The 26,850-nt window shown below is 43.9% G+C and overlaps 1 protein-coding gene across 5 annotated transcripts in view; it reads right to left on the bottom strand.

Moving 5' to 3' along the window:
• Positions 1 to 2,575: 2,575 nt before the first annotated feature.
• Positions 2,576 to 26,850, bottom strand: part of dnajb2 (DnaJ heat shock protein family (Hsp40) member B2) — a 65,183-nt gene continuing 40,908 nt past the window's right edge. For 2 of the 5 annotated variants that reach the window (XM_048534946.2, XM_048534945.2), the window contains exons 7-11: positions 21,306 to 21,411; positions 18,578 to 18,648; positions 8,941 to 9,153; positions 5,187 to 5,239; positions 2,576 to 4,986 (exon numbers count right to left, since the gene is read on the bottom strand). In XM_048534946.2, the coding sequence (XP_048390903.1) occupies positions 5,211 to 5,239; positions 8,941 to 9,153; positions 18,578 to 18,648; positions 21,306 to 21,411 (419 nt within the window). In that variant the 3' untranslated portion in view covers positions 2,576 to 4,986; positions 5,187 to 5,210. Of the gene's footprint in view, positions 9,154 to 18,577; positions 18,649 to 21,305; positions 21,412 to 26,850 lie in introns of all 5 variants that reach the window. The other 3 variants (XM_059647551.1, XM_059647550.1, XR_009445966.1) reach the window with 2 other exon arrangements.

Raw genomic sequence — 26,850 nt, 5'->3', positions numbered from 1 at the left:
TCACTTCTTCAAAAATTTTCATCAAATTAGTGAGACACAATTTCCCATGCACAAAGCTGTGTTGACTGTCCCTAATCAGTCCTTGCCTTTCCAAATAAATGTAAATCCTGTCCCTCAGAATCCCCTCCAATAATGTACCCACCATTGACGTCAGGCTCATTGGTCTATAGTACCCTGGCTTTACCTTACCACCTTTCTTAAATAATGACATAAATTCAGCATAGCGTAGGTTAGATGGGCTTCAGATCGGTATGACAGGTAGGCACAACAGAGGGCCGAAGGGCCTGTACTGTGCTGTAATGTTCTATGTTCTATGTTAGCTCCGCATTGTGTTACCACTCCCCAACCAAAAAAAACACTCTCCCTGCATCTACCTGTCCAGTGCTAATGGAATTCATTACATTTCAATCCACTCTCTTGTCCTTCTGAACTCTTAACAAATACAGATGTGTCTCAGTTGGAATATTGTGAACAGTTTTGGGATCCTTAACGAAGGGAAGATATATTGGCATCAGAGTTGGTCCAGTGAAGATTGACTGGCAGGTATGAAGGGTCTGTCCTATGAGGAGAGGTTGAGTTGGTTGGACCTGTACTCAGAGTGGAGAAGAATAAGAAGAGACCTTATTGAAACATACAAGATTTTGTCAGGGAATGGAAACAGTAGGTGTGGAGTGGTTGTCTCCCTTTAATGGGAGAGTCTGGGGGCATCATTTCAGAATAAGGGGTTGCACATTAAAGACAGAGAGGAGAATGAATTTAGTCTGTTGGAGGGTACTGTATCTGTGAAATTCTTTATCATAGGGGGGCTGTCGAGACTGGATCATTAAGTATATTCACGGCTGATGTAGATTTTTATATCACAAAGGGAATCAAGGGTTAGAACACAGAACAGTACAGGCCCTTCGGCCCACGATGTTGTGCCGAACTTTTACCCTAATCCTAAGGTCTATCGACCTTCCATCTCTACCTTATACTGTCATCCATATGCCTATCTAATAGCTGCTTAAATGCCCCTAATGAGGCCGACTCCACTACCCTCTCCAGCAATGCATTCCATATCTCTACCACTCTCTGAGTAAAGAGCCGACCTCTGACATCTCCCCTATATCTACCTCCACTCACTTTAAAAAACTATGCTCCCTCGTAACAGCTACCCTCACCCTAGGAAAAAGTCTCTGGGTATCCACTCTATCTATACCTCTGATCATTTTGTACACCTCTATCTGGTCACCTCTCATCCTTCGTCATTCTAAAGAAAAAAGCCCTACCTCTCTCAACCTTGCCTCATAAGACCTTCCCTCCATTCCAGGCAACATCCTGGTAAATCTCCTCTGCACCTTTTCCAATGCTTCCACATCTTTCCTGCAATGAGGCGACCAGAACTGGACACAAAACTCCAGATGTGGCCGAACCAGGCTTTTGTATAGCTGGAGCATAACTTCACGGCTCTTGAACTCAATCCCTCTATTAATGAAAGCTAACACACCATATGCCTTCTTAACAACTCTATCCACTTGGGTGGCAGCTTTCAGGGAACTGTGAACATGAACCCCAAGATCCCTCTGCTCCTCCAAACTGCCAAGAATCTTTCCGTTAACCCTGTATTCTGCTTTCAAGTTTGTCTTCCAAAATGAATCACCTCACACTTTTCAGAGTTAAATGCCATCTGCCATTTCTCAGCCCAGCTCCGCATCCTATCAATGTCCCTCTGTAACCTCAAACAGCTGTCCGCACTGTCTGCAACACAAACCCACCTTTGTACTGTCCACGAACTTGCTAATCCACCCTTCCACTCCTTCATCCAAGCCATTTAACAAAAATAACAAATAGAAGAGGACCCAGAACAGATCCTTGTGGTACACCACTCGTAACTGAGCACCATGCTGAATATTTTCCATAAACTACCACCCTTTGTCTTCTAAGTGTCAGCCAATTCTGAATCCAATCTGCCACATTTCCTCCCGGCCCATGCCTCCTTACCTTCTGCATGAGCCTACCGGGGGAAAAGGCAGGCAAGCAGAGTTGAGGACCGTCAAATCTTAGTGAATGGTAGAGCAAACTCAAAGCTGAAAAGTGGCCCTTCAGCCCATCAGGTCTGTGCCACCAAAAATATATCATCAAGTACACTCATCACATCGATTGTTATGGTACTTCAAGTGCTTATTCAAGTACTTCTTAAAGGTTGAGATGTTTCCCACTTTCCCAGCAATGTATTCCGGACATCCACCAGCTTTTGAATGAAAGAAGTTTTCCTCAAATTTCCTCTAAACCTCTTTCACTTTAAAATTATACCTCTTTGCTATTGGCCCAACGATGAAGGGAAAGAGCCGCATGGGCTAAGACGCGTCCTTCTATTGTGACACACAGTCATCCTGTTCAGTGCTGGATCAGTGAGCTTCCATCAAAGCCGGTCTACAACAAACAGTCCAACATCATGTGAGAAAGGTCCCCAGTCTCAAACCATTTGTCACAATGAACATACACCAGCATGTCAAACACAGCAATAGGTTCTGGCCTTTCAGTAGCTAGGCCTATTACACCAGGAACAAAGAGAAATAAAACAATACACAGTCACTGAGTTTAGAAGCCACACAAAATCATCCATGGTAGTTTATTCAGTAGCAATCTCCACAATTCCATACAGTTCTTGTTCAATTCTGCACCAATGATTCCAAAAGGATTCCAATGGCAATTTAAACTCAATGCGATACAGAAATCTCCATTTTGGAAATCACAGGGACGTTTCCTTGGCAGGGCTTCGATCCCACTGATGAAACGTCACAAGCGCAGTCTGGGCTTTACCCATCAGCGAGGAACGACTCGGGCAAAAATAAAAAAATTCACTTAGGCTAAGCTTTCTCCTCACCATTGAATCTCACAGCACAGGAGGAAACCATTTGGTCCATGTATTTAAAACAAAGAGCTGCTGGGTTTGCCCCACTGCTCTGTCCTTTCCCCGCAGCCCTGTAAATTTCATCTTTACAGGTACTGTCCAATTTTATTTTGAAAACTGCAACTGAATCTTTCAGGCAGAGCATTCTGGACCACAACAATTCACTGTACACAAAAAAAACCCTTGACTCATTTGTGGGAACTTCTCTCATTATGTCTCCTCTGCTTACCTACCCTCCTGGCACTGGACACAGTTACACCTCATCTATTCTAGTCAAAACCCCATTGTGATTTTGAACATGTTGATGGAATCTCCCCTTTACCCCCTCCACTCTAAGGAGAGCATTCCCACGTTAGGCAATCTTTCCACTTTACTGAAGCCCCTCATCTCTGGCAGCACCTCAGCAGATCCCCTTTGCACCCACCTCTTGGCCTCTGAAAACTCTGACACTGAAAACCCCATTATTACAAACACAGGCCAACTGGTAGAGAAACAGATGATCGATTCTCCTAACCCCTCCTCTAAAACTACCTTCCCCCTGGCCCAAACAATATCTTGCTCACCAGAAACCTAACCAGGTGATCATCTGACATACAAGAATCACACCAGTGAATGGTGATGTACACTATCTTGAATTTAAGGGAGTTCATGCCATGTGCTCTGTGTATACGCTGTTGCAACTCTGCCTGACAGCTAGTCTGTAAAGGGCAGGTCTACAAGCTGCAGCATTGTCTGCTTGGCAATTATAACGTGCTTTATTGCTTCAAATAAATTAACTCGTAGTTTGATAATTCTCTGACGAGTGACTAGTGATTCCAGTGTTAACGGTCCTCAGGAAGCACACCCACATCAACAAGTTCATAAGCCCACCTTTCGTACAACCTTCTATCAGCAGGATGAACAGCAATATTCTCCTTGCACCCAGGGAACCCCTGGTTGTCCCCCGCCAATTACCACCCACCCATTCCTTGGCTTAAAGGTAAGGAGGAGAAGTAGGTTTGAAGCACCAGTACAGACTGAAAATTCAACCAGCTGACTTGGTCGATATCTCACCCAGTCATGTACCAAGTCTTTTAAGGTGATAAAACAGGTAAGAGAGTCATGTTCTTGCAAGAGCACTGCAGGGGGACAGGACACGGTTGCAGATTGTTTGCACTAGGACAAACCTACCACATAACCAAAGGACAAACCTTTAAGTGGATGAGTTAGGTATGGCTCAGATCTCACGAGCAAGCTAAATGTAAATGGCTCAGTAAGGAAGCACTCCTGCATACTTATATATGGAAGCTCCCTAGCTCTGCAACATCCTACAACCATTTGAGATCTCTGCGCTGCTCCAACTCAGAGCATTTCTGATATTAATTGCTCTGCTATTGATGGTTCTGCCTCAACAGCCTGAACAGCCACCTCGCCTCTCCAGTTGAATTCCTAAACTCCATCCTTTCTGCCTCTTGATCTCTCTTGCCTGTTTTATGACCACTCCTTAAGACCTACCTGTTTAACCAAACTCTTGGTCATTGGACTCAACATCCCCTGCAATGGCTCAGTGTTAAGCTTTGGTAATGCTCCTGTGAAGCAGCTTGGGACACTTGCTTTTATTACATTAAAGACGCTTTCACAAAGTAGGTTGCTGTACCACACACACAGATTCTGGAAGATGGACAGGCTACCAGTCCCAATATTTAGAATGAATGATTTTATGATGTATACATCAGATCATATAGGGCCCTATTTTCTAAAGCAGGTGGGGAGAAGATCGGACATGTTCCCTGACAATGGGTAGAGACAAAGGAAATTATCCCTCTCAAATCCACTTCCCTCCTTCTTCAAAGCAGCATAGGCAAAAATTCAAAACAGGACACTTTGTTAAATTAGCCTAAAATATTACACATATGATGTATTCTCTTTTACAATTCTACATCATTTCTACGTCCCCCAATGAGCTTTTCAACACATTCATTCAAAGTGCTTCGGTATGAAATGTAGACGCAAACAACATATTAATAAATGCATTACAATGTTTGATCAAACCACCAGCAGTCGCACACGATTCCAAAATGTCGCGTTTGTGGCGGCTTCCACACTTTCCACTCCTAAGGATAGGAACCGAAGATTGCAGCGGAAAACCAAAACGACAAAATAAAATTGAACCAACCAAAAAAAAAAGAAAAACAAATGACATGATTATAAACAAGCCGCAGCAGTGCACTGGGGAAATGAATCATTTGACTGGTACACCTAACAAGGTGAGACGAAGTGAAGACTGATCTTAGGAAAAGATGTTAAGCGTTACCTGTTAGAAAAGAACGGCAACTAATCAGCCTGTATAAGCCTGGAAGTCTGCGTCTGGTAAAGAGAGAGAAAAATACAGCGAGAGAGCAAAAGTAGCGATGTTTCAAAAGTGCAACGCTCCAACGGCAAGTATTTTTTAAAAAAGTTTGACACTATGCTTTAAAGCTTCACTTGGTGCAATAGTGATGGTTAATATGGCAATAATAAAAAGAAGACCGACTACCCTTGCAATATGATCTAAGCCCCAAAGTCCTGAATAAGGACACAGGAACAGGAATACTTAATTCAGCCCCTCGAGCCTGTTTAACTATTCAATGAGAATATGGCTGATTTGTGGCTTAACATATTAATAAACAAGTTACAATGTTCAGGTGCAGAGTCAACCACAGTTTGGAATCTCCCCCTTTATTTTCAACAAAGCACATATCAATATGAGAGGCAACTGAGCCCACAGGATAAGACACTGGCTGAGGACTAAAGGCCATTCTCACCAGTGAATTAGTGCCTGGGCCTTGAAGGAAGTACAATGTAGGGTGGCAAGAACAATACCTGGACTCCAGGGGTTTAAATTATGAAGAAAGATTAAACAAATTGGGCTTATTTTTTCTACAATTTAGAAGGTTAAGGGGTGATCTGATCAAAGTCTTCAAGATATCAACAGGAAAAGACAGGTTAGATAACGATAAACTACTTCCACTGGTTGGGGATTCTAGAACTAGGATCATAGTATGAGAATGAAGGCCAGACCATTCAGGTGGGATGTTAGAAAGCACATCGAAACGCAAATTTTAAATCCGAGATTGGTAATTCTTTGTTAAGCAAAGGTATGAAGGGATATGGGCTAAAGGAAGGTAAATAGAGTTAGGCCACAGATCAGCCATGATCTCACTGAACAGCAGAATAGGTTCAAGGGACTAAATGGTCAACACCTGGTCTTGTGTTCATCCTAACTCTACTCACCTGTCAACTCACCAACAACAATTTCTATTAATGTTGAGCCTTTGACGTAATTAAACAACCAAGATGCTCTAAAGGAGTGTTAAAAAGCCAACATTTGACTCTGAGCCACTTGAAGAGCTATGAAGTTAGCTGACCAAGAGCTTGATCAAAGACATAGGTTTTGAAGGACTGTCCTAAATGTGGGGAGATACGCAAAGAGAGATCATTGGGAGCGAATTACAGGGCTAAGGGACCCAGGCCACTAAAGGCTCAGCCAATAATGATGGAGTGATTGAGGTTGGAATATGCAAGGATCTGTATTCAGAGGAATGCAGAGATCTCAGTAAGTTGCAGGGTTGGAAGAGAGCACAGAAATAGGGAGGAGCAAGGCCACGGATGGATTTGAAAACGGGGGGAGAATGTCAAATTCCAGGCATTGCTCAACCAGAGACCAATGTGGGACAGTGAGATCTCTTCCAAGCTGTTTTAAATAACCTGAAATTTACTGAAAGCAGAAAGTCGGACTGAATTTTTATGCAAAAATAATTTTTTAAAAAATCAAAAAGTGCTTGAGAAATCCAGCAAATCTGACAGCATCTGTGAAGAGAGAAACAGAATTAATGTTTTGAGTCCGATATGACTCCTCTTCAGAACATCAGTCTGCAGGTTTGAAAACTGGGGGACATACTTTTTCATCCATCATCACTGGATCCACTTGCACAAAAATATTCAGACTCAACTTTGCAAATACCTATTATCCTCAGCATCCAATGTGCCAAACACACCGAGGACAGGGACAGCATGGGGTTAGATACAGAGTAAAGCTCTCTCAGCACCGCCCACAAACAATCCTAGGACAGGGACAGGGACAGCACGGTGTTTCTTTTCATTCTTTTCGTGGGATGAGGGCATTGTTGGTTGGGCAATTAAGAACCAGCAATGTTGCTGTGGGTCTGGAGTCACATGTAGGCCAGACCAGGTGAGGATGGCAGATTCTGTCCCTAAAGGACATTACTGAACCAGATTTTTTTTTTCCCCTGACAGTCAGCAATGGCTCCAGGGCAATATTCCAGACTATTTTTCATTGAATTCAAATTCCACCAAGTCCCTGGAACATTAACTAGGTCTCTGTATTAACAGTCCAGTGATAATACCATTAGGCCATCGTCTCCGCTAGATACAGAGTAAAGCTATAACTACACTGGCCAAACAGTGTACTTCAAATAACTAAGTTACTGTGGCAGCATAAAATTCCTTTGTCGGCTCACAGACTTCCTCTGAACCACTGGAATATTGTGCCTAATTGGAGCAGGTGTATCCTGCAATGTCTATTTAACAAGAAATCAGATCAGACTACTGAAACCCAATTAACTGAAGACCACAACAGGTAGCCGGAATCATATCTGATTTTAATCCAACCCTCTCCTCGGGGGATGAATAGGACTTGGTGTGATTTACAACCTTGGCCAGTCTTACTCCGAGAACAGCCTCGTATTCTCGGGCAGATTGTCTACCTGGGCATTCAACTCAAGCCCTTTTCAGTTTCCATGTTGGAGGTTAAACCACCACCAACTGGTTCAGGACGCTTCTCAAAACAGCCCACAGCACAAAAACATCATCTGCACCACCTCTCCCCACTGAACATCACAGCACGATCAGAGGCAGAGATACAATAATAAAGATGGTGAGTGATGGGTAAACTCAGAGAGAGAGAGAGAAAGAGAGTGAGAGGGAGAGCGGGGGTGAGGGAGAGTGGAGGAGTGAGTGAGGGAGGGAGAGCAGGGAATTAATGCTGAATTCCATATGACTTCTTCAGAGCTGAAGCAGGGAGGGCTGGAAAACAGTGGTGTTTATCCTGCTGACAAAGGAGGAGCTCTCTGTACCTCCCCGCCACCCCCTTTACAAGAAAATTAACGCCATTATTTTTCAGCCACTCTTCAGTTCTGAAAAGTCATACTGGGCTGGAAACATTGACTCTGTTTCTCTCTCCACAGATACTGCAAGACCCACCAAGTTTATGCAGAATTTTGTTTTTCTTTCAGACTTCCAGCATCCACAGCTCTTTATTTTAGTTCTTTGAGCCTGTGTTGCCATTCAGTTTGACTATTCCCTTGCCAGAGCTCATTGGCTGTTACAACTCACCATCATGTCGTGACTCCCCTCAATTTTCACCTGACGTCGATCCCTCAGCTGCCTGGTCCCCTTGCTCTGGGAATCCCCTCCGTAAAACTTCCCATCCATTGCCATCTTTAACTCTTGCAATTTCCCATTTAAAGAGGCGTTTTGCACGTCTCCCCACTCTCTTCTCCAAATACTGTCCTGTGTGGACTCAGCATCAAAGTTTAGTTTGGTAACACTGTTGTGAAGTGACTTGGGCCGTATTAAAGGGTGCATATCCAGATTGTTGTTGTTGAGAACAATCAGACTCAACTAAGTAGCAATGAGTTGACAATCCTGCTTATAGAGGCCCTTAGTTTCTCTTTGTATTTCTCATTGCTCCACCATCTCCTATAACCATGTGTTAGTGAATGGGGCAAGGGTCGAGGTGGATTAGGCATCAAGCAGCATTCAGGACAGGAGACATTTCCAATCCCTGTTTGTCTTCTTTGGCTGCTGCAGCCTGGACTCCTGCGACCCCTCGGCTACACTCAACGTCTCTGACTGGTGCCCGCTGCTGCTTGCAGCCTGCCTTCCGCTGCCAGCTGGCCTGGGACTCCCACGTGTCATGTGGGCTACCGCATGCCCGGCTCCCCTGACCCCATCTGCGGGTGCACCCTGTGTCTTGCTGCGCCTCTTCCCCCTCCCAACTCGCCCACCTGATCCACGCCCTCGGGCCTCCATCTCCGACAAGCTGTAGGCCATGGCCAGCTGCAAGTCCTCGTCCTCCTCAGAGTCCTCATCCTCGTAGAGGCTGAACGGGTGCGAGGTGCTGGGCACGTGGCCGTGTGCTGTTTGTAAGGTGTGCCGCTGCTGGCCCTGCTGTTCTCGCCGACTCAGCTCAATGGCGAGGGCTACCTGGTCTTCCTCACCTGGACAGGAAGAACCAACAGTGAATCACAATAGTCTGAGACACCTGGCAGCACCTTGCTGAATTATTTGTGCATTTCCGAGCAGAAATGGCAACCGTGCAACACAGATTTAAGATAAATCACAGGATTGACAGGTTACGGGCAGAGACCATTTGGCCCACCTGCTCTCCGAATGTGCCCCACCACTTAGCAACATGCCCCTTCCTGCACCTTATAAAGAATCACTTAACACCCTTCTGAATGCCTCAATCCCACCACCACTACACTTTCAGGCAGCATAATAGAGGGATCCAGTTCCGGAACCAAGAGGTTATGCTGCAGCTGTACAAAACTCTGGTGCAGCCGCACTTGGAGTATTGCATACAGTTCTGGTCACTGCATTATAAGAAGGATGTGGAAGCTTTGGAAAGGGTGCAGAGGAGACTTACTAGGATGTTGCCTGGTATGGAGGGAAGGTCTTACGAGGAAAGGCTGAGGGACTTGAGGCTGTTTTCATTAGAGAGAAGAAGGTTGAGAGGTGACTTAATTGAAACATATAAAATAATCAGAGGGTTAGATAGGGTGGATACGGAGAGCCTTTTTCCTAGGATGGTGACGGCGAGCACGAGGGGGCATAGCTTTAAATTGAGGGGTGAAAGATATAGGACAGATGTCAGAGGTAGTTTCTTTACTCAGAGAGTAGTAAGGGAATGGAACGCTTTGCCTGCAACGGTAGTAGATTCGCCAACTTTAGGTACATTTAAGTCGTCATTGGATAAGCATATGGACCTACATGGAATAGTGTAGGTTAGATGGGCTTGAGATCGGTATGACAGGTCGGCACAACATCGAGGGCTGAAGGGCCTGTACTGTGCTGTAATGTTCTATGTTTAATAATCCAAATTCATGTGAAAAAGCTTTTTTTCACCTCGCATTTACTTCTTTTGCGAAACTTTTTAAATCTACATCCTTTAGCTTTCAGTCTGCTCATAAGCAGGAACAATTTCCCCCTGACTAAACTGTCCAGACATCTTACAGTTTTGAAAACATTAAAACATCTCACAAAAATGAGCATATGAAATAGAAGCAGAATTAGACCTCTTGACCTCTCAAACCTCTCTGCCATTCAATAAGATCATGACTGATCTATTTGTATCACAGTTCCTTCCACCCTGCTAACACTTGCTTAACAAGAACTATTCATCTCTCTCTTAAAAATATTAAATGATTAATAAAAGAGGGTTTCATTACCCTCTGAGGAGAACTTCAGTCACACAACATTCACAGAAAAGTTTCTCATTTCTGTCCTGAAAGAGTGATTCCTAATTTTAAAAAATGTCCTCTCATTCTGGGCTCATCCATGCGAGGAAACATGGAATTTATTGTTGAACTTATATCCAACAACCTCTGTGGCAGTACATTCCGGATCACAGCATTTGCTGACTATAAACGATTTATCTTTACTCTAATTCTTTTACAATTGGATACACAGAACCACCTTCTCACAGTCAGCTAGGGACAGGGCAATATTGCTGACCCAGCTAGTAATGTTCATCTTCCATGAATCAGCTCAAAAACCACTTTGCAGGAATGGACAGACAGGTGGCAGATGAAATTTAATGCACAGAAGTTTGCAGTGATGCACTTTGGTAGAAAAAAAATCGTGCTAAGATCATTAAGAGTCTTCAACACTTCAACCTTCTAAACAAATTCATTTGTCCAAGCTATCGTCACAGTATGACCCACTCATTTTGAGTATTAGTCTGGTAAACCTGTTCTGAACTGTCTCCAACGTATTCAGATCCTTCCTTAAATGAGATCAAAATGGCACAAACTTTCTTATACTGTCTGTCCATACATCACCTTACACTTCTCCACATTGAACCCCATCTGCCACACATCTGCCCACTCCCCAACTCACCAATATCCAATGGAAAAATAATTAGACAGTGAACTTAAATTCTTTACAATCGGTTATAGTCTGGAATGTAAGGCCAGAGAGGACGATGGAAACAAATTCAATAATAACTTTCCAAGTGAAACAGTTCTAACTAACATCTTCAATCTAGCTTCATAACTGAATTCCTATCTCTGGAATCATTCTCGTGAACCTCTTTTGCATTTTTTCTAGTGACTTCACATCCTTCCTGAAGTGTGGTGCCCAGAACAGTACTCCAGCTGAGCTGTAAACAGTTTCTCACACAAGTTCAGCAAAACATTCTTGCTCTCACATTCTATGTCCCATGACCAAAACTCATACACTTTATTAACGACCACCCTCACTTATCCTGTCATCTTTATGCACAAATATCCCTGAACCTCTCTGCTCCTGCACACTCTTTAGCGTAAGACCCTTTGACTTATACTTATCATATTTGTTCTACCAAAATGCATCACCTCACATTTCTCTGCATTGAACTTCATCTGCCACTTATCTGTCCACTCAACCAAAATGGTTTTGAATTGATTCATGGAATATGGACATTACTAGCTGGGTCAGCAATATTGCCCATCTCTAACTGACCATGCTATGATCTGGAATGTCACACTACAGAGGGCAACAGATGCAAGTTCAACAATAAATCCTGACATTAATTGTAGGTATCTGCAATGGAGTTTTCTGGTTTATGGGAAAGTAGCAGGGAGTGTGTGGGAGTAATCAGGTAGCTTTTTCAAGCAGCAAGCACAGGTGTGATGGGCCAAAAGGCCTCCTTCTGGCTGGTATAATTCTGTGATTCATTCTCATTTGTGCATGCCAGCTTACCAAAAAAATGATGCTCTTGTCCCACTGTCTACGAACATACCCGCTTCATTTTGGCCACAGCATGGACCTTGACCCCCAACCTCCAAACCAATGTCCCATTTCAGTCAACTTTCTTGAAGCTGTCATCTAGTGTTCCTTTGGTGGTGCTAAGGACAAGGAATGCAGTGGTGAATTCTCCAGGCAACAACTACACAAATGGCTCATTCCCTGTAAGACTGCGAGTGGAGCAGAGAGAGTAGGGTGCTGTCATTTTGACTCAAATTTGAACATTGTCCGAAAAAAGATGTTTATGCAAGTGAACCAGTAATTTGAATGAACAAGGCACATTTAACACAATAAAAATGTATCAATAAGATTCAGCACATGTAGCAAGCATTGACGATGATAGGAAATATGAACAGGCCATTCAGTCCATCGAGCCTGCTCTGCCTACAATAGACCATGTTCTACATCAACACAAATTGCCCACACTATCCCTACATCCCTTAATATCATCTCTAATATTCAGAAGTCTGTTGCTCTCTCTCTTGAACATTCCAACTGATAGACTCTCCAAAGCTCTCTGGGGTAGAACATTCCAAAGATCCACCACGCCAAGTGAATAAATTGCTCAACTCAGTCCTAAATGGTTTGCCTTTTATTGTGACCCTGTGTCCCCTGATTCTAGACTCTCGCCACCCAGTAAACCTTGCCTCTTGTATCTATCTTGTTGAGCCCAGTAAGAATATTGCTTGCTTGAATGAGATGACAGCTTATTCTTCTAGGGTGTAGAGAACACGTGTGCGGCCTCCTCAACCTCTCCTCTCAGGATCGCTTTGTTATCCCAGGGATCAGTTTGGTTAACCTTCATTCACCTCATGACAAGTGTATCCTTCCATCCTGGTAATACTCCAGGTTTTATTAGATTCATTCACAGGATGAGGGTATTGCTGGCCAGGCAGCATTCATTGCCCATCCCTAGTTGCCCAGAGGGCAGTTAAGAGTCAATAACAAGAAACTAACAAGAGTAATTGAACACCAACTGGCTACAAAAAAGACACAACTAATACTCACTCATCTCAATCCACATGGACAAGGAGAACCACGACTTCGACTGGGACAACACCAAAATCCTGGGGCAGGCTAGGCAGAGACAAGCACAAGAATTCCTGGAAGCCTGGCACTCCACGAAGCAGGCTATTGATAAACACATTGACCTCGACCCCATTTACATTCCACTACGGAGGAAACCGGGAAGTGAGGCAATCCATCGCAATGGATCCGAGTTTAAAAACCAGGCAGGAAAACACACCGACGCTTCATCAGAGGCTGCACTGAGGATTTTGCCAGGCACAGTAACGAAACATCTGCAGAACAACAAACCAGCTCGGCGAGCCAACCAACCTCAACACCCACAACCTGAGCTACAGATCTACTCCAAAACCTTGGTCAACAACATTGCTGTGGGTCTGGAGTCACATATAGGTGAGACCAGGTAAGGATGGCAGCTTCCTTCCCTAAAGGACATTAGTGAACCAGATGGGTTTTTTCCCCAACAATTGACAATGGATTCGTGGTCATCATTAGACTCTTAATTCCAGATATGATTGAATTAAAATCCTATCATGACAGATGATGAAATTTAAACCCAGGTTCCAGATTAAGAATCCAGCAATAATACCACTAGACCATCACTTCCCCATGAGGCACAATCTCATCAAGGTTCTGTACAACTGCAGCATGACATCTTTACTCTGATAATAAATAAACAAATTGTACATTGTACATAAGAACCAAAAGAACTGCGGATGCTGTAAATCAGGGTCAAAAACAGAAGTTGCTGGAAAAGCTCAGCAGGTCTGGCAGCATCTGTGAAGAAAAATCAGAGTTAGCACGTCAGGTTCTGAGGAAGGCTCATTGATTTTTCTTCAATCAGGTCCAATGGGCCTTCCTCAGAACCTGACGCGCTAACTCTGATTTTTCTTCACAGATGCTGCCAGGCCTGCTGAGCTTTTCCAGCAACTTCTGTTTTTGTTCCACTTTTACTCCTTTTGCAATGAAGACCAACAGTTTATTTTGTTGTTAATGAGCAATTGGGAAAGCAAGATTTGTTAGCCTTTACAGAAATGGCTTGAAGCAGTCTAGCTGCAATTATGTGGGGCTTTGGCGAGACTATATCTCCAGTAATCTGTCATCCCATTTCCCAAAGAAGGGTGCGCTTGCCCTAAAAGGGAGTACAAAGAAAGTTCACAAGATTAATTCCTGAGATCCCACAGGTAGAAATGGGACAGTATTGTTCTATAACCTCCATAATGCAGAAGAGAGAGAGTTGATCTAATTGAAACAGGTAAAATTCTGAGAAGGTGTGATAGGGGTAGATGTTGACAGGCTGTTTCATGGGCGAGTGAAGTCCCAAACGCTGAGATCTAAGGATGAGGAGTCAGCTAGTTAGAACCAATGAGGAGGAAATTGTTTCCCCTCGGAGGATTATGAATCTATACAATTCTTCACCCCAGTGAGCTGTGGAAGCTCAATTCTTGAACACATTGGAGGCATGAGAGATGATAAAGAAATACAGGGATCAGGTGGGAAAGTGAAGTCGACGTAGAATTGGAGCTGTGACCTGGAGTAACGATTGAAGAGGCCTGAGGGGGCTGTACAGCTCAATTCTGCTCCAATTTCTCATGCTCTTTTAAAAACTAGATAGCATTCAATATCAAGCCACAAAATTAGGACAAGTGATCAAAAATTTGACTGAAGACACAAGTTTTAAGGAAAAAAGTGTGAGGCAGAGGAATGGGCAGGGATTTCCAAAGTTTGTGACAGATTAGTGAAAGGGATGGCCCTCAATGGTGGTAACAATGAGATCTGGTATGCAGGATGGATGAATATCTGCAACAATCAGGGTGGAGGGCTCAAAATTTAGGTAGAAACCCCCTCTTAATGGGTGAACGTTTGTGACGAGTGTGAGAAAGCATTACCATACTCTCAATGTTTTCCTTCATCAAGGGTTCCCTGTCGAGATTATCTTCCAGACAGTCAGAGGAAACATGACTGCAGAGCTGGAACTTTGTAACACTTACTGGGAACATGATACAACCTCACTCAAAAGTTTCATTTCTTTTTTCTTTATTCATTCACAGGATGCGGGTGTCCCTGGCCAGGCCAGTATTTATTGTCCATCCCTAATTACCCAGAGGGCAGTTAAGAGTCAACCACATTGCTGTAGGTCTGGAATCACATGTAGGCCAGACCAGGTAAGGAGGGCGGATTCCTTCTCTTAAGTGAGCCAGGTGGGTTTTTCCAACAATCGACAATGGATTCACAGTCATCATTAGATTCTTAATTCCAGATTTCTTTTTTTTTACTGAATTCAAATTTTTCCAGCTGCCATGGCAGGATTTGAACGTGGCTCCCAAGAACATCATCCAGGTCTCTGGATTGATAGTCTAGCAATAACACCACTAGGCCATCACTTGCTCATTCTTTAAATCAAATTCTAGATACCTGCTTTGGAATCCTGAGTTTCATTCATTTCTCACTCCCTTCTGTGTACTTCTATCTCTTGGCACCTTTGCACACCTATCAGGCAAGGCATTCCTAGTAATGTTGTTGGAGGAATCAACAATGATGGCCCACTGGCATAATTCTGCATTGTTTATATTGTTTCTGCGGGTTATATTTTGTGATGGCCCTCCACACAACAGTACTGGGTTCCAGATGTAAAGAAAGATAATTTTGTATAAAGCGAACTCCACTGGGTGTGTGTCTTTTACACTGCTTCCTGACTCGATGTGCAGTATACAGTCAAGGGAATTGACTGGTTTTGTTTCTTTGTTTTTGCAGCAGTTTGCTCAAACATTCTAAGCTACTTCGAACTGAGTCACTTCAAAAATAGTCTGTGAACTCAGTATGGAACTGGAGTTACATATAGGCGTGTACCAGGTCAGATCAGTAGGTTTCATTCATTAATGTGAGTTAGTGAACAAGTTAGGTTTTATGATACTGCTGGAAGCTCCAATCTTCAGATGAAATGTTATGTTGATGCCCTGCTGGCCCTCCCAAATGAACACTGTAAAATTCTGTGGTATTATTTAGAAGGAATGAGTGCCAGGCCATCTCTACAGGAGTTCCTCAGGGCAGTATCCAAGGGCCATCTGCTTCATCAATGACATTCCCTCCACCATAATGTTACAGAAGGGATGATCGCTGATGACCGTACAATGTTCACATTCACTCGTCAGGTACAGACGCAGTTTGACGGCAGGCAGCAAGATATGGGCAACACTTAGGGTCAGGTGGATAATTTCTGTCACAATTGCTGAACAGTGACCATATTCAGTGACAACAATCAAACCATCACTCTTTGGTATCCAATGACTACTTTTGTTGATTCCACCACCATCAACATCCTGAGGGAAACCACTGATGAATCTGAAGAATTCCCCTGCCTGTAGAAGCAATTGAGGCTGCCTCGTTGAATGATTTTTTTTTAAGGCAAAGCTACACAGATCTTTGAACAATAAAGGAATTAGGGGTCATGCTGAGCAGGTTGGTAAGTGAAGTTGAGTCCATGAACACATCAGCCATGATCTTACTGAATGGTAGGGCAGGCTCAATGGGTCCAGATGGCCGACCCCTGCTGCTATTCCTTCTGCGTTCATAAACTTTAACCACACAAGCCACAAAAACTCTGACACAAAAGCAGGTCAAAGGCTGGGAATTCTGCTGTGCGTAAGTCGCCTCCACATGATCCAAATTCTGTCTACATTGTACAATGTAAAAGTTGGGGCCCACTTGCCTGGATGACATTCAAAAAGCCAAACACCATCCAGGACAAAGGAGCCCTCTTGATTAGCACCATGGCCACCACAGCTACACAGTGGCAATTGTGTGCACTGCCTAAACATCACAATGGAGCAACTCCTATCTCTTGGCAGGAGCTTTCAAACCTGCCAGCTCAACAACCCAGAAGGGCAAAGGTCTGTAAATGCACGGGAATACCACTATCTGAGAATTCCCCTTCAAGCCACACACTGTACTGACTGGGAACTATATAGTATTAGCACAGAGGCAAAATCCTAAAATGGACTGTGTTACAGCACTGTGCATTCACCACACCACGTGGGCTGCAGGTTTTTAGAACATGTTTAAACAGAATTTCAGCTTTGCTGGATAGGCCAGTATTTACTGTTCAGCCCTAACAGGGTGGTGAACTGCCTCCTTCAACCATGGGGGGCTGTGTGTTGTAGGTAGATCTACTGCGCTGTGATGAAGGAAGTTCCAAGATTTTGACCCAGTGAAATAGACAACAGCAATATATTGCCAAGTCAGGACGCTGAGTGGCTTGGAGGCGAACTCGCTCCCATGTATTCACTGCTCTTGTCCTTCCATCTACGCAGGAGAGGTTGCAGGTTTGGAAGGTGCTGTCCAAAGGTCTGTGGTGGAATTTCTGCAGTGCATATTGTAGATAGTGCACACTGCTGCTATTGAGCGCCGGTGGTGGGGGGAGGGGATGTTTGTGAATGTGACGCCAATCCAGCGGGCCGCTCTGTCCTAGCTAGTGTCAAGCTTCCTGAGTGTTGCTGGAGTTGCACCCATCCAGACAAGTGGGGAGAATTCCATCATACTCCTGACTCGTAGTTGGTGGACAGGCTCTGGGGAGTCGGGAGGTGAGTTACTCGCTGCAGTATTCCCAGATTCTGGCCTGCTCTTGGAGCCACTGTGTTAACGTGGTGAGTTCAGTTGAGTTTCTGGTCAATGATGTTGATAGCAGGGGATTCATTCAGTGAAGTTAACATCATGTGACATCAAGGGTTAGATTCTCTCTTGGTGAAATGATCATTGCCTGGCACATATGAGAGGTGAAAGTCACTTGCCACTTTTCAGACCAAGCCAGGATTTTGTCCAGATCTTGTTGCGTTTGAACATGGACTGCTTCAATATCTGAGGAATCGCAAATGGTGCTGAACATTGTATAATCATCAGCAAACATCCCCACGTCGGGCCTTATCTTGGCAGGACGGTTGAAGGTGACGGCTCCCTGTCACTTTCTCAACTGCAGTGAATTACTGGAGACACCCACATCCCACGAGCAAATTAAAAAGAGTGGAGGGAGCAGTACAAGCCAGATAGCACTTTTGAACACAGGTTGAATAGTGCACTTTTGTTCCTGCATCATTTTATGTTTCTTTGAGTACTTTTACAAAACCGTCTGGCCATGTTACATCCTTCCTGACTCTGTTTGATTGTCATGGTCTGGTTTATCTGCAGGCCTGAAATCAGGTCCCTGCTTGACCCCTCGACCACCACCCATGTATAGCCTACTTTAAGTCACTGTGTGCGGTCAGCAGGAACCTCCTCCAACCAGTCTGATCAACAGGTTTAATCAAAATGGAGCCATACTGTTACACTTGTTCCAAATCTAGCTGTTTGTATCAAGAATAAACAAAACCTGGCCATGGAATGGGATGGGCAAGGGAAGATCTTCTTTATTTCTACAATATATTTATTCTGGATTCTTCCAAGTAGTGCTGATTGCCTCTAGCCAAAGTTTCTAATCGCTGATGCGTTCTATCCTCCTGTCTCGCTGCCATTTGCTTCCCACTGCTCTCTTCTCTAGTAGCTCCCCAGGACACCCTGCTGGTGTCGTCGATTCACTGTGCACGGCCTAGTCTCTCCTGGACCTCCTATCTCGCTTACCGTTTACTCGCACTGACTTCAGCTGCCCGTCTTCCTCAATTTCCACCCTCTCTTCACCATTCTCCACAATCCTGGGGGGCAAAAACAGACAGGTTATAGTTTGAGAAGGGCAAGGCAGTGAAAACACCAATGGATTGGGGTTTAGATACAGAGTAAAGCTCCTTCTACACTGTCCCCCATCAAACACTCCCAGGACAGGGACAGCACGGGGTCAGATGCAGAGTAAAGCTCTCTCTACACTGTCCCCCCACCCCCACCTTCAGACACTCCCAGGACAGGGACAACATGGGGTTAGATACAGAGTTAAAGGTCCTTTTACTCTCTTTAACTAACAGTCTGGTTGCCTTCAGAGGAATAGTGAAGGTCTTTTCCCGAGGGTGGGGGAGTTCAAAATTATAGGGCATATTTTTTAGATGAGAGGAAAAAGCTTTTAAAATGACCAAAAGTGCAACTTTTTAAAAATACAGTGACTTGCATGTGGAATAAGCATCCAGAGGAAGTGGTGGATGCAGATTTAAAAGACAATTGCATAATCCATGGAAGGTTTTGGATGGATAAGGGCCAAACGCAGGTAGGTGGGACTAGTTGGACTGGAGGGTCTATTTCCACGCTGTATGACTGCATTCCTCTATCTGCAGTGAACAAAGACACTGAATGCCCTCCCAGGGGACGGGGTGCCAGAGATTTTGCCGAGGAGGATAACTTTCTCTTGGCAATTCCTAGCATTATTGTTGCTTTTTGATCCTTCATTGCTGTACCACCTCTCATCGCAAAACACAATTTTGCCAGAAGTACAGGTTGAACGGTCTCCTTCTGTGCCATAAATAACGACGATCACGCGCTAACTGACAACATGAGCTGGGATTAGACTGCCATAACACAGGTCCAGTTTTTATCTTACTAATATATTATTGTGATAGCAGTAGGAACATAGGACAGGACTGGTCCATTCAGGTCCTTGAGCATACTCCACCATTCAATCAGATCATGGCTGATCTATGGGCTAACGCCTTACAACTGCCTTTGTCCCATATCCCTTAGTATATTTGCTTAACAATGCATGTGTCGAAGTGCTTCCTAACAACTTTCCTGAATGGTCTGGCCCTCATTCTCAGATTATGCCCCTACCTCTAGAATCTCCAAGCTATGGAAATAATTTATCTTTATGTACCCTGTATTTTCCTGTTAATATCTTGAAAACTTCAAACAGATCACTTCCCAATTTTCTAAATTCTAGAGAAGAAGGTAGATACAGTAAATAAAAACCAAAAGAACTGTGAATGCTGTAAATCAAGAATAAAAACAAAGTTGCTGGAAAAGCTCAGCAGGTCTGGCAGCATCTGTGAAGGAGACAGAGTTAACGTTTCGGATCCAGTGACCCTTCCTCAGAACTGATTGTTTCTGAGGTAGATATAGCTCTTGTAGCTAAAGGAATTAAAGGATATGGAGGAGGAGAATGGCATTAGGGTACTGAGCTCGATGGTCAGCCATGATCATAATGAAAATTGGAGCAGGCTCAAAGAGCTGAATGGCCTACTCCTGCTCTTAGCTTCTTTGTTTCTATGTTTAAAACAGGCCTCATTTGAATAATCTCTCCTCATTACCAAACCCCTTAAATCCAGATGTCATTCTTGTAAACTTGCGACGTTCTCCAAGGCCAATCTATCCTCCCTAAAGAAATAGTGCCCAGATCTGCTCTCAGTACTCCATGTGGGCTCTAACCAGGACCTTATAGAACACTAGCAAAACATCTGCTTCCTCATCCTCTAGTCCTCTAGATATAAAGCCCAGCATTCTATTAGTTTTCTTCATTGTTTCCTGCACCTGTTTCTGCCTTTTTAAAAATTATACACCTAAACACTCGAGTCTCCACAAATGCTCACTCTATTTAGAATCATAGAATCTCTAAAGTGCGAAAACAGGCCGTTCGGCCCATTGAGTCCACACTGAACCTCTGAACAGCATTCCACCCAGACACATCCTGCTGCGCTATCCCTGTAACCCTGCATTTCTCCTGGCCAATCCACCTGACCAGCACATCTTTGGATTGTGGGAGGGAATGGGAGCACCCGGAGGAAATGCTCACAGGCACAGAGAGAGAATTTAGGGGTGGCACAGTGGCTCAGTGGCTAGCACTGCTGCCTCGCAGCACTATGGGCCCGGGTTCAATTCCAACCTCGGGCGACTGTCTGTGTGGAGTTTGCACATTCTCCCCATGTCTGTTTCCTCCCACAGTCCAAAGATGTGCAGATTAGCTGGATTGGTCACGCTAAATTGCCTACAGTGTTTGGGGATGTATAGTTTAGGTGGGTTATGGGAGAGGAGTCTGGGTGGGATGCTCCGAGGGTCAGTGTCGACTTGTTGGGCCAAAGGGCCTGTTTCCACACTGTAGGGGGAAGAAAAGAATGTCTGTGTGGAGTTTGCACAGGCGCCCAAGGCTGGAATGGAACCGGGGTCCCTGGCATTGTGAGACGGTAATGCTAACCACTGAGCTGTCCTCATACCATCGAGAAAGTACCCTGATCTATCCTTTTCCAGTCCAAAATGGATTAGCTCATACTTGCTCACATTGAACTCCATCTGCCTCATACGCTACACATCCTTGTAACACATCTCCACTCTGGTCCCCACCAGAGCCACCTCTAAACAAACCTGCAGCTATGAGCGCCAACTTGACATCAGTACTTGCCACCATTGTGACCATCTGTTTTCACATCTAGTTACTCACTTCCTGGTGGTGATACGTTTTCCATTGACAAGCTTTGTAGAAGTTGACACTGATCGGAAACTCCCCAGTCCAGGTCCACCAACATTTGCAGAAAATGACGTAAAGTCTGCATGCAAGAAAAGTGTATTCGTTAAAGGACACATCAGAGATGGAGGTCAAATAGCAAACAGTTAAAAATTCGAAGACCAGCTTCACAAGTAGATTACGCAGGGACATGGAATTAAAGAACAGGAAGAGATCATTTGGCTCTGCTACACCATTCAATAAAGTCATGCCTGAACTGGTTATAGTCTCAACCCTGCTTTTCTGTCTGATCTCTATTACCTTTGAATCCCTTGTCTATCAAAAATCTATCTAGCTCTACTTTGAGCTAATTCAATGTCACAATATCCACTACTTTCTCAGGTAGAGAGTCTGACAGACTAAAGACACGCAGAAGCAAAGAAAATTCTCATCTCAATCTTAAAATAAGAGATTTATCTAGTATTGTGCATCGGTCTTCACTTGAGAAGATACAATTAACATCCCAGAATCACTGACAACTCAGGAAATGGAAAGGAGTGAGGAACACAGAAAAATTACAAACCATCAGGGAGTGGCACTGAGTAAATTATTGGAGCGATAAATTATTATTGCGAGCTGATGGACTTCATCCTAATGTCCGAAAAGAAGTGGCCAGTGACACAGTGGATGAATCGGTTTTTATTTTCCAAAATTCCCTTGATTTAGGGTTCCATCATTTTGGAAGATAATGGATGGAACTCCTTTAATCAGCAAGGGAAAGAGATTGAAACTACAGACCATTTAGCTTAATCATTTGTCATCGTAGAAATATTGGAAACTATTATTAAAGGTATTATAATAGACGACTTCAATATACTCAGGCCGAGTCAGCAAGGCTCTGTGAACAAGAAGTCATGTTTGACCCATCTGTTGGATTACTTTGATAAGGTAACCTGTGCTGTAGATAAAGGAGAACCAGTGAAATAACAGTACTTGGATTTCCAGGAAGCATTTGAAAAGGTACTATGATAGTTATCCCAGAAAATAAAAGCTCGTAGTTTAGAAGTTGTTATGCTGGCATGGATAGTAGATTGGCAGGCTGGGACAATAGTGGGTCATAGACAGCAAACTGCAGAAGTAAAGCCAAACCAGTGAGAAGGCATTGCCTACACAGTCAAGATAAGACGAAGGACACTCGGCAAGGTTAGATGGCATTTATTTTAATGCAAGGAATCTTGTGAATATGGTATGTGACTGGAGGGTACTGATTAACAAATGAGAATATAATTTCACTGGTATCATGGAGACATGGTCAACAGGGGGCAGGACTAGCAGCTGAATATTCCAGGGTATAGAATCTTCAGGTGAGGCAAAAAGGTAGTAAAGAGGAGCTGGTGTCACAATACTAGTCAAGGAGTCAATTAGGAGGGATGATATTTAAGAATGCAATTCGATTAAGTCCATGTGGGTAGAACATTAAAACAAAAAGAAGCCAAAACATCGTAGGAGTGTACTGCAGACCCCAGACAGTCAGGAAGAAATTTCAGAGGCGTAAAAATTATTAGGGGGTTTCAAATCTGCACAAAACCCAACCTGCACCATCCACCCCTACCCCGTCATAATAAATGAAACGGATAAAGTGTGAAAGTCGTAAAGAAATTTTTAAAATTAATCCAGGAAAGCTTTTCAAATGAGTATACTGGAAGTCCTACAAAAGAGAGGGCAATGCTGGACCTATAGTTAGAGATCGAAGCTGGGCAAGTGATAGAAGAGTCAGTGGAAGAGAATTTCAGTGACTGTAACCAGAACTCAGTAGGATTGAAAGCCATCGTGGAAAAGGACGGGACCGGGAATAAAAAAAAAAATTTTGTAATGGGGTAAGGCTGGTTTTAATATATAATGTAGGACCTGGCCAAAGTGCAGTTACTGACAGGAAAATTTGCATCAGGACAGTGGGAGTCTTTCCGAAAGGAAATAAAGTGCAGGATCAATCTGGGTCCCAAAACTCCAGAAAACCCTGGACAATGAAAAATTACAGAATTAGAAAACAATAGAAATGTCAGCTATGGTAAAAGACTAGATAGGCTGGTGTTGTTTTCCTTAGAGCAGAAAAGGCTGACGGGGTCTTAAATGAGGTGTACAAAATTATAATATGCCTAGATAGGAAGAAACCTGTCCCTTCAGCAGAGGAGTCAATGACCAAGGGCTTAGATTTAAGATCGAGGGCAGGAAGTTTAGTATGAATTTAAGAATTTCACTCAGTGCAAATCATTGCCTGAAAGAAAGAGTGGTAAAAGTAGGAACTGCTTAATTAGTGATAACAAAGTGTGCAGCTGGATGAATACAGCAGGCCAAGTAGCATCTTAGGAGCACAAAAGCTGATCTTTCGGGCCTAGGCCCTTCATCAGAAAATTCTTGAAATGCCACAGCATGCAAGGCTACAAGGCAAGTGCTGGAAAATGAGAGTAGAATAGATAAGTACTCGATGACTGTGTGAACACAATGGGCCAAATGGCCTCTTTCATTGCTCAATGACAGACTAAATAAGAAGCAGAGACTAGGTGCTAATGAGAGATAACAAGGTGCAGAGCTGGATGAACACAGCAGGCCAAGCAGCAGAGGAGCAGGAAGGCTAATGGATGGCAACATCTAACAAGGGATCAGAAGTGGGGCCTCAACTGTTTATAATTTAGACAAATGGTTTAGATGAAGAGATGGATGGTATTGTCGCCAAGTTTGCTGTCGACACAGGCAGGGAGAAAAATGAATTGTCAAGAGGACACAAGGATCTTCAAGAAGAAACAAGAACAGAAGTTACTGAAAAAGCTCAGCAGGTCTGGCAGCATCCATGGAGAGAAATCACAGTTAACATTTCGTGTCCAGTGACCCTTCCTCAGAACACAGAGCTTAAAGAAGATACCGATATGTAAGTGAATGGGCAAAGATGTGGCAAGTATAGTGTGGGAACATGTGAAATTGTCCATTTTGGCAGAAGTATAAAAAAAAGGGTCTCTATGATGACTGCAAGGCACTGAAATGGAGAGGAATCCAGGCTGTCCACATGCATGAATTGCAAAAAATATTAATGTTGAGTTACAGTTAGCAATTAGGAAAGCTAACAGAATGTTATCATTTATCACGAGGGGGAATGGAGTACAAAATTAAGGAGGTAAACAGGGCACTGGTGAGACAGCATCTGAAATGCAGTGCAGCAATGTTCACCTTATTTAAGGACAAATGAAAATATTGCAGGTAGTTCACAGAAAGTCTGCTAACCTAATATCTGGTCGTATTAAACTCAGACAGGCTAGGGTTGTATTCACTGAAGTTTAGAGAGTGAGAGATGACTTGACTGAAACATACAACATCCTGAGGGGACTTGACAGGGACAATGTGGAGAGGATGGAACCTCATACAGGAGAATCTAAAACTAGAGAACAGTTTACTGTCAGACATCAACTATTTAAATCAAGGATTAGATGAAATTCTCTTTCTCAAGAGGGTCATGAGCTTTTGTGACACTCTTCCTTAAAAGTGGCAGATGCAGAGTCTTGATTTTTTTTTAAGGCAGAGGTAGATTCCCATTAAGCAAGGGGATGAAAGGTTATCAAGAGTGGGTGGGAATGTGAATTTGAGGTTATATCAGATCATTGTCAGGTAGATGCCAGTGTTACAACCATACTGGAACAGCTTAGCTAGGGGGACAGCACATTCTGGAGCACAAGTCTCCAGTACTATTGCTGGCATGTTATCAGGGCCCATAGCCTTTGCAGTTTCCAGTATCTCCATCTGTTTTTTGATGTCACGAGGAGCGAAATCAAGTTGGCTGAAGACTGGTATCTGCAACGCTGGAGGATGCCGAGGTGGATCACCCACTCAGCACTTCTGGCTGAAGATTAAACGATGATGTCAGGCTTCTTGAGTGTTATTGGATCTGCACTCATCCAGGAAAGTGTGAAGTATTCCAACACTTTCTTGACTTGTGCCTCGATGATGGTGGACAGGTTTTGGGGAGCTATAGGTGGAGTTACCACAGAATTCCAAGTCTCTGACCTGCTGACAGTATTTAATGGCAAAATCCAGTGCAATTTCTGGTCAATCGTAACCCCCAGGATGTTGATAGTGAGGGCTTCAGTGATGGTGATGGCATTGAGTGTCAAGGACTGATGGCTAGCTTCTCGAGATGGAGATGATCATTGCCTGGCACTGGTGCGAATTATACTCATCACTTGTCAGCCCAAACATGGATTTTGTACATGTCTTGTCGCATTTGAACAAGGATTGCTTCAGTGTCTCAGGCAACACAAATGGTACTGAACATTGTGCAAACATCGTCAACATCCCCATTTCTGACCTTATGATGGGGTGGTGGGGGGGGGGGGGGGGGGGGGGTGGGGGGGGGGGAGGTCACTGATGAAGCAGCTGATGGCGGCTGGTCCTAAGACACTACACTGAGGAACATCTATAGTGATGTCTTTTCTGCCAGGAACAAGTCAAATCAGTGGAATTTGACCCCGATATCCACTAATTCCAGTTTTGCTGGGGCTTCTTGATGCCAAGGGCCATCACTCTCGCTTCACCTCTGGAATTCAGTTTGAGCCATGATTGTAATAAGATCAGTAGCCCAGTGGCCCTGGCGGAACCCAGAATGGGGGTCACTGAGCAGCGGATGTTTGACAGCACAGTTGATGACACCTTCCATCACTTTACTGATGATCGAGGGGAGACTGATGGGGCGGTAATTGGCCGGGTTGGATTTGTCCTGCTTTTTATGTCTAGGAGATACCTTGGCAATTTTCCACATTGTTGAGTTGATGTCAGTGTTGCAGCTACACTGGAAGAGCTTGGCTAGTGGTGCAGCAGGTTCTGCAATGTTTTCAGAGCCCATAACCATTGCAGTATTCAGGGTCTTCAGCAATTTCTTGCTATCACAGCGTGAACTGTATCAGTCAAAGTTGGAATTTTTAATGCTAGAGACCTGAGGAGGAAACCAAGATGGATTGTTGATTCAGGGCTTTGTATCACTTGCTGCTTATGCTGTTAGGCAGGAGCCCTGTTTGGTAGCTTCACCACATTGACGCCTCATTTTTAAATATGCCTGGTGCTGCTCCTGGCATATCCTCCTGCACTCTCCATTGAACCAGGGTTAATATCCTGGCTTGACAGTGATAGTAGAGTGGAGGATATAGCAGGCCATGAGATTGCAGATTGTATTAATAAGTACAATTCCACTATTGCTGATGACCAACAGCACCTCATGGATGCCCAGTTCTGAATTGTTACATCTGCTCAAAATTTGTTTTAGCTCAGTGATATAACATACTGGAGAGTATTCTCAGTGTGACAATGGGATTCCATCTCCACAACAATGATGCGAAAGCCACTCCTATCTATTCTGTCATGGACAGCATGGCAAATTACAAACCAGGCTACAGTCCAACAGGTTATTTGAAATTACAAGCTTTCGAGTGTTGCTCCTTCATCAGGCCTTCTTGAACTACTATAGTCTTTGGGGTCTGGTTACATCCACTATGCTGTTAGA

This window comes from Stegostoma tigrinum, chromosome 7, assembly GCF_030684315.1.
Source record: "Stegostoma tigrinum isolate sSteTig4 chromosome 7, sSteTig4.hap1, whole genome shotgun sequence".
Lineage (NCBI taxonomy): Eukaryota > Metazoa > Chordata > Chondrichthyes > Orectolobiformes > Stegostomatidae > Stegostoma > Stegostoma tigrinum.
This window is presented reverse-complemented; position numbering and strand designations above follow the sequence as displayed.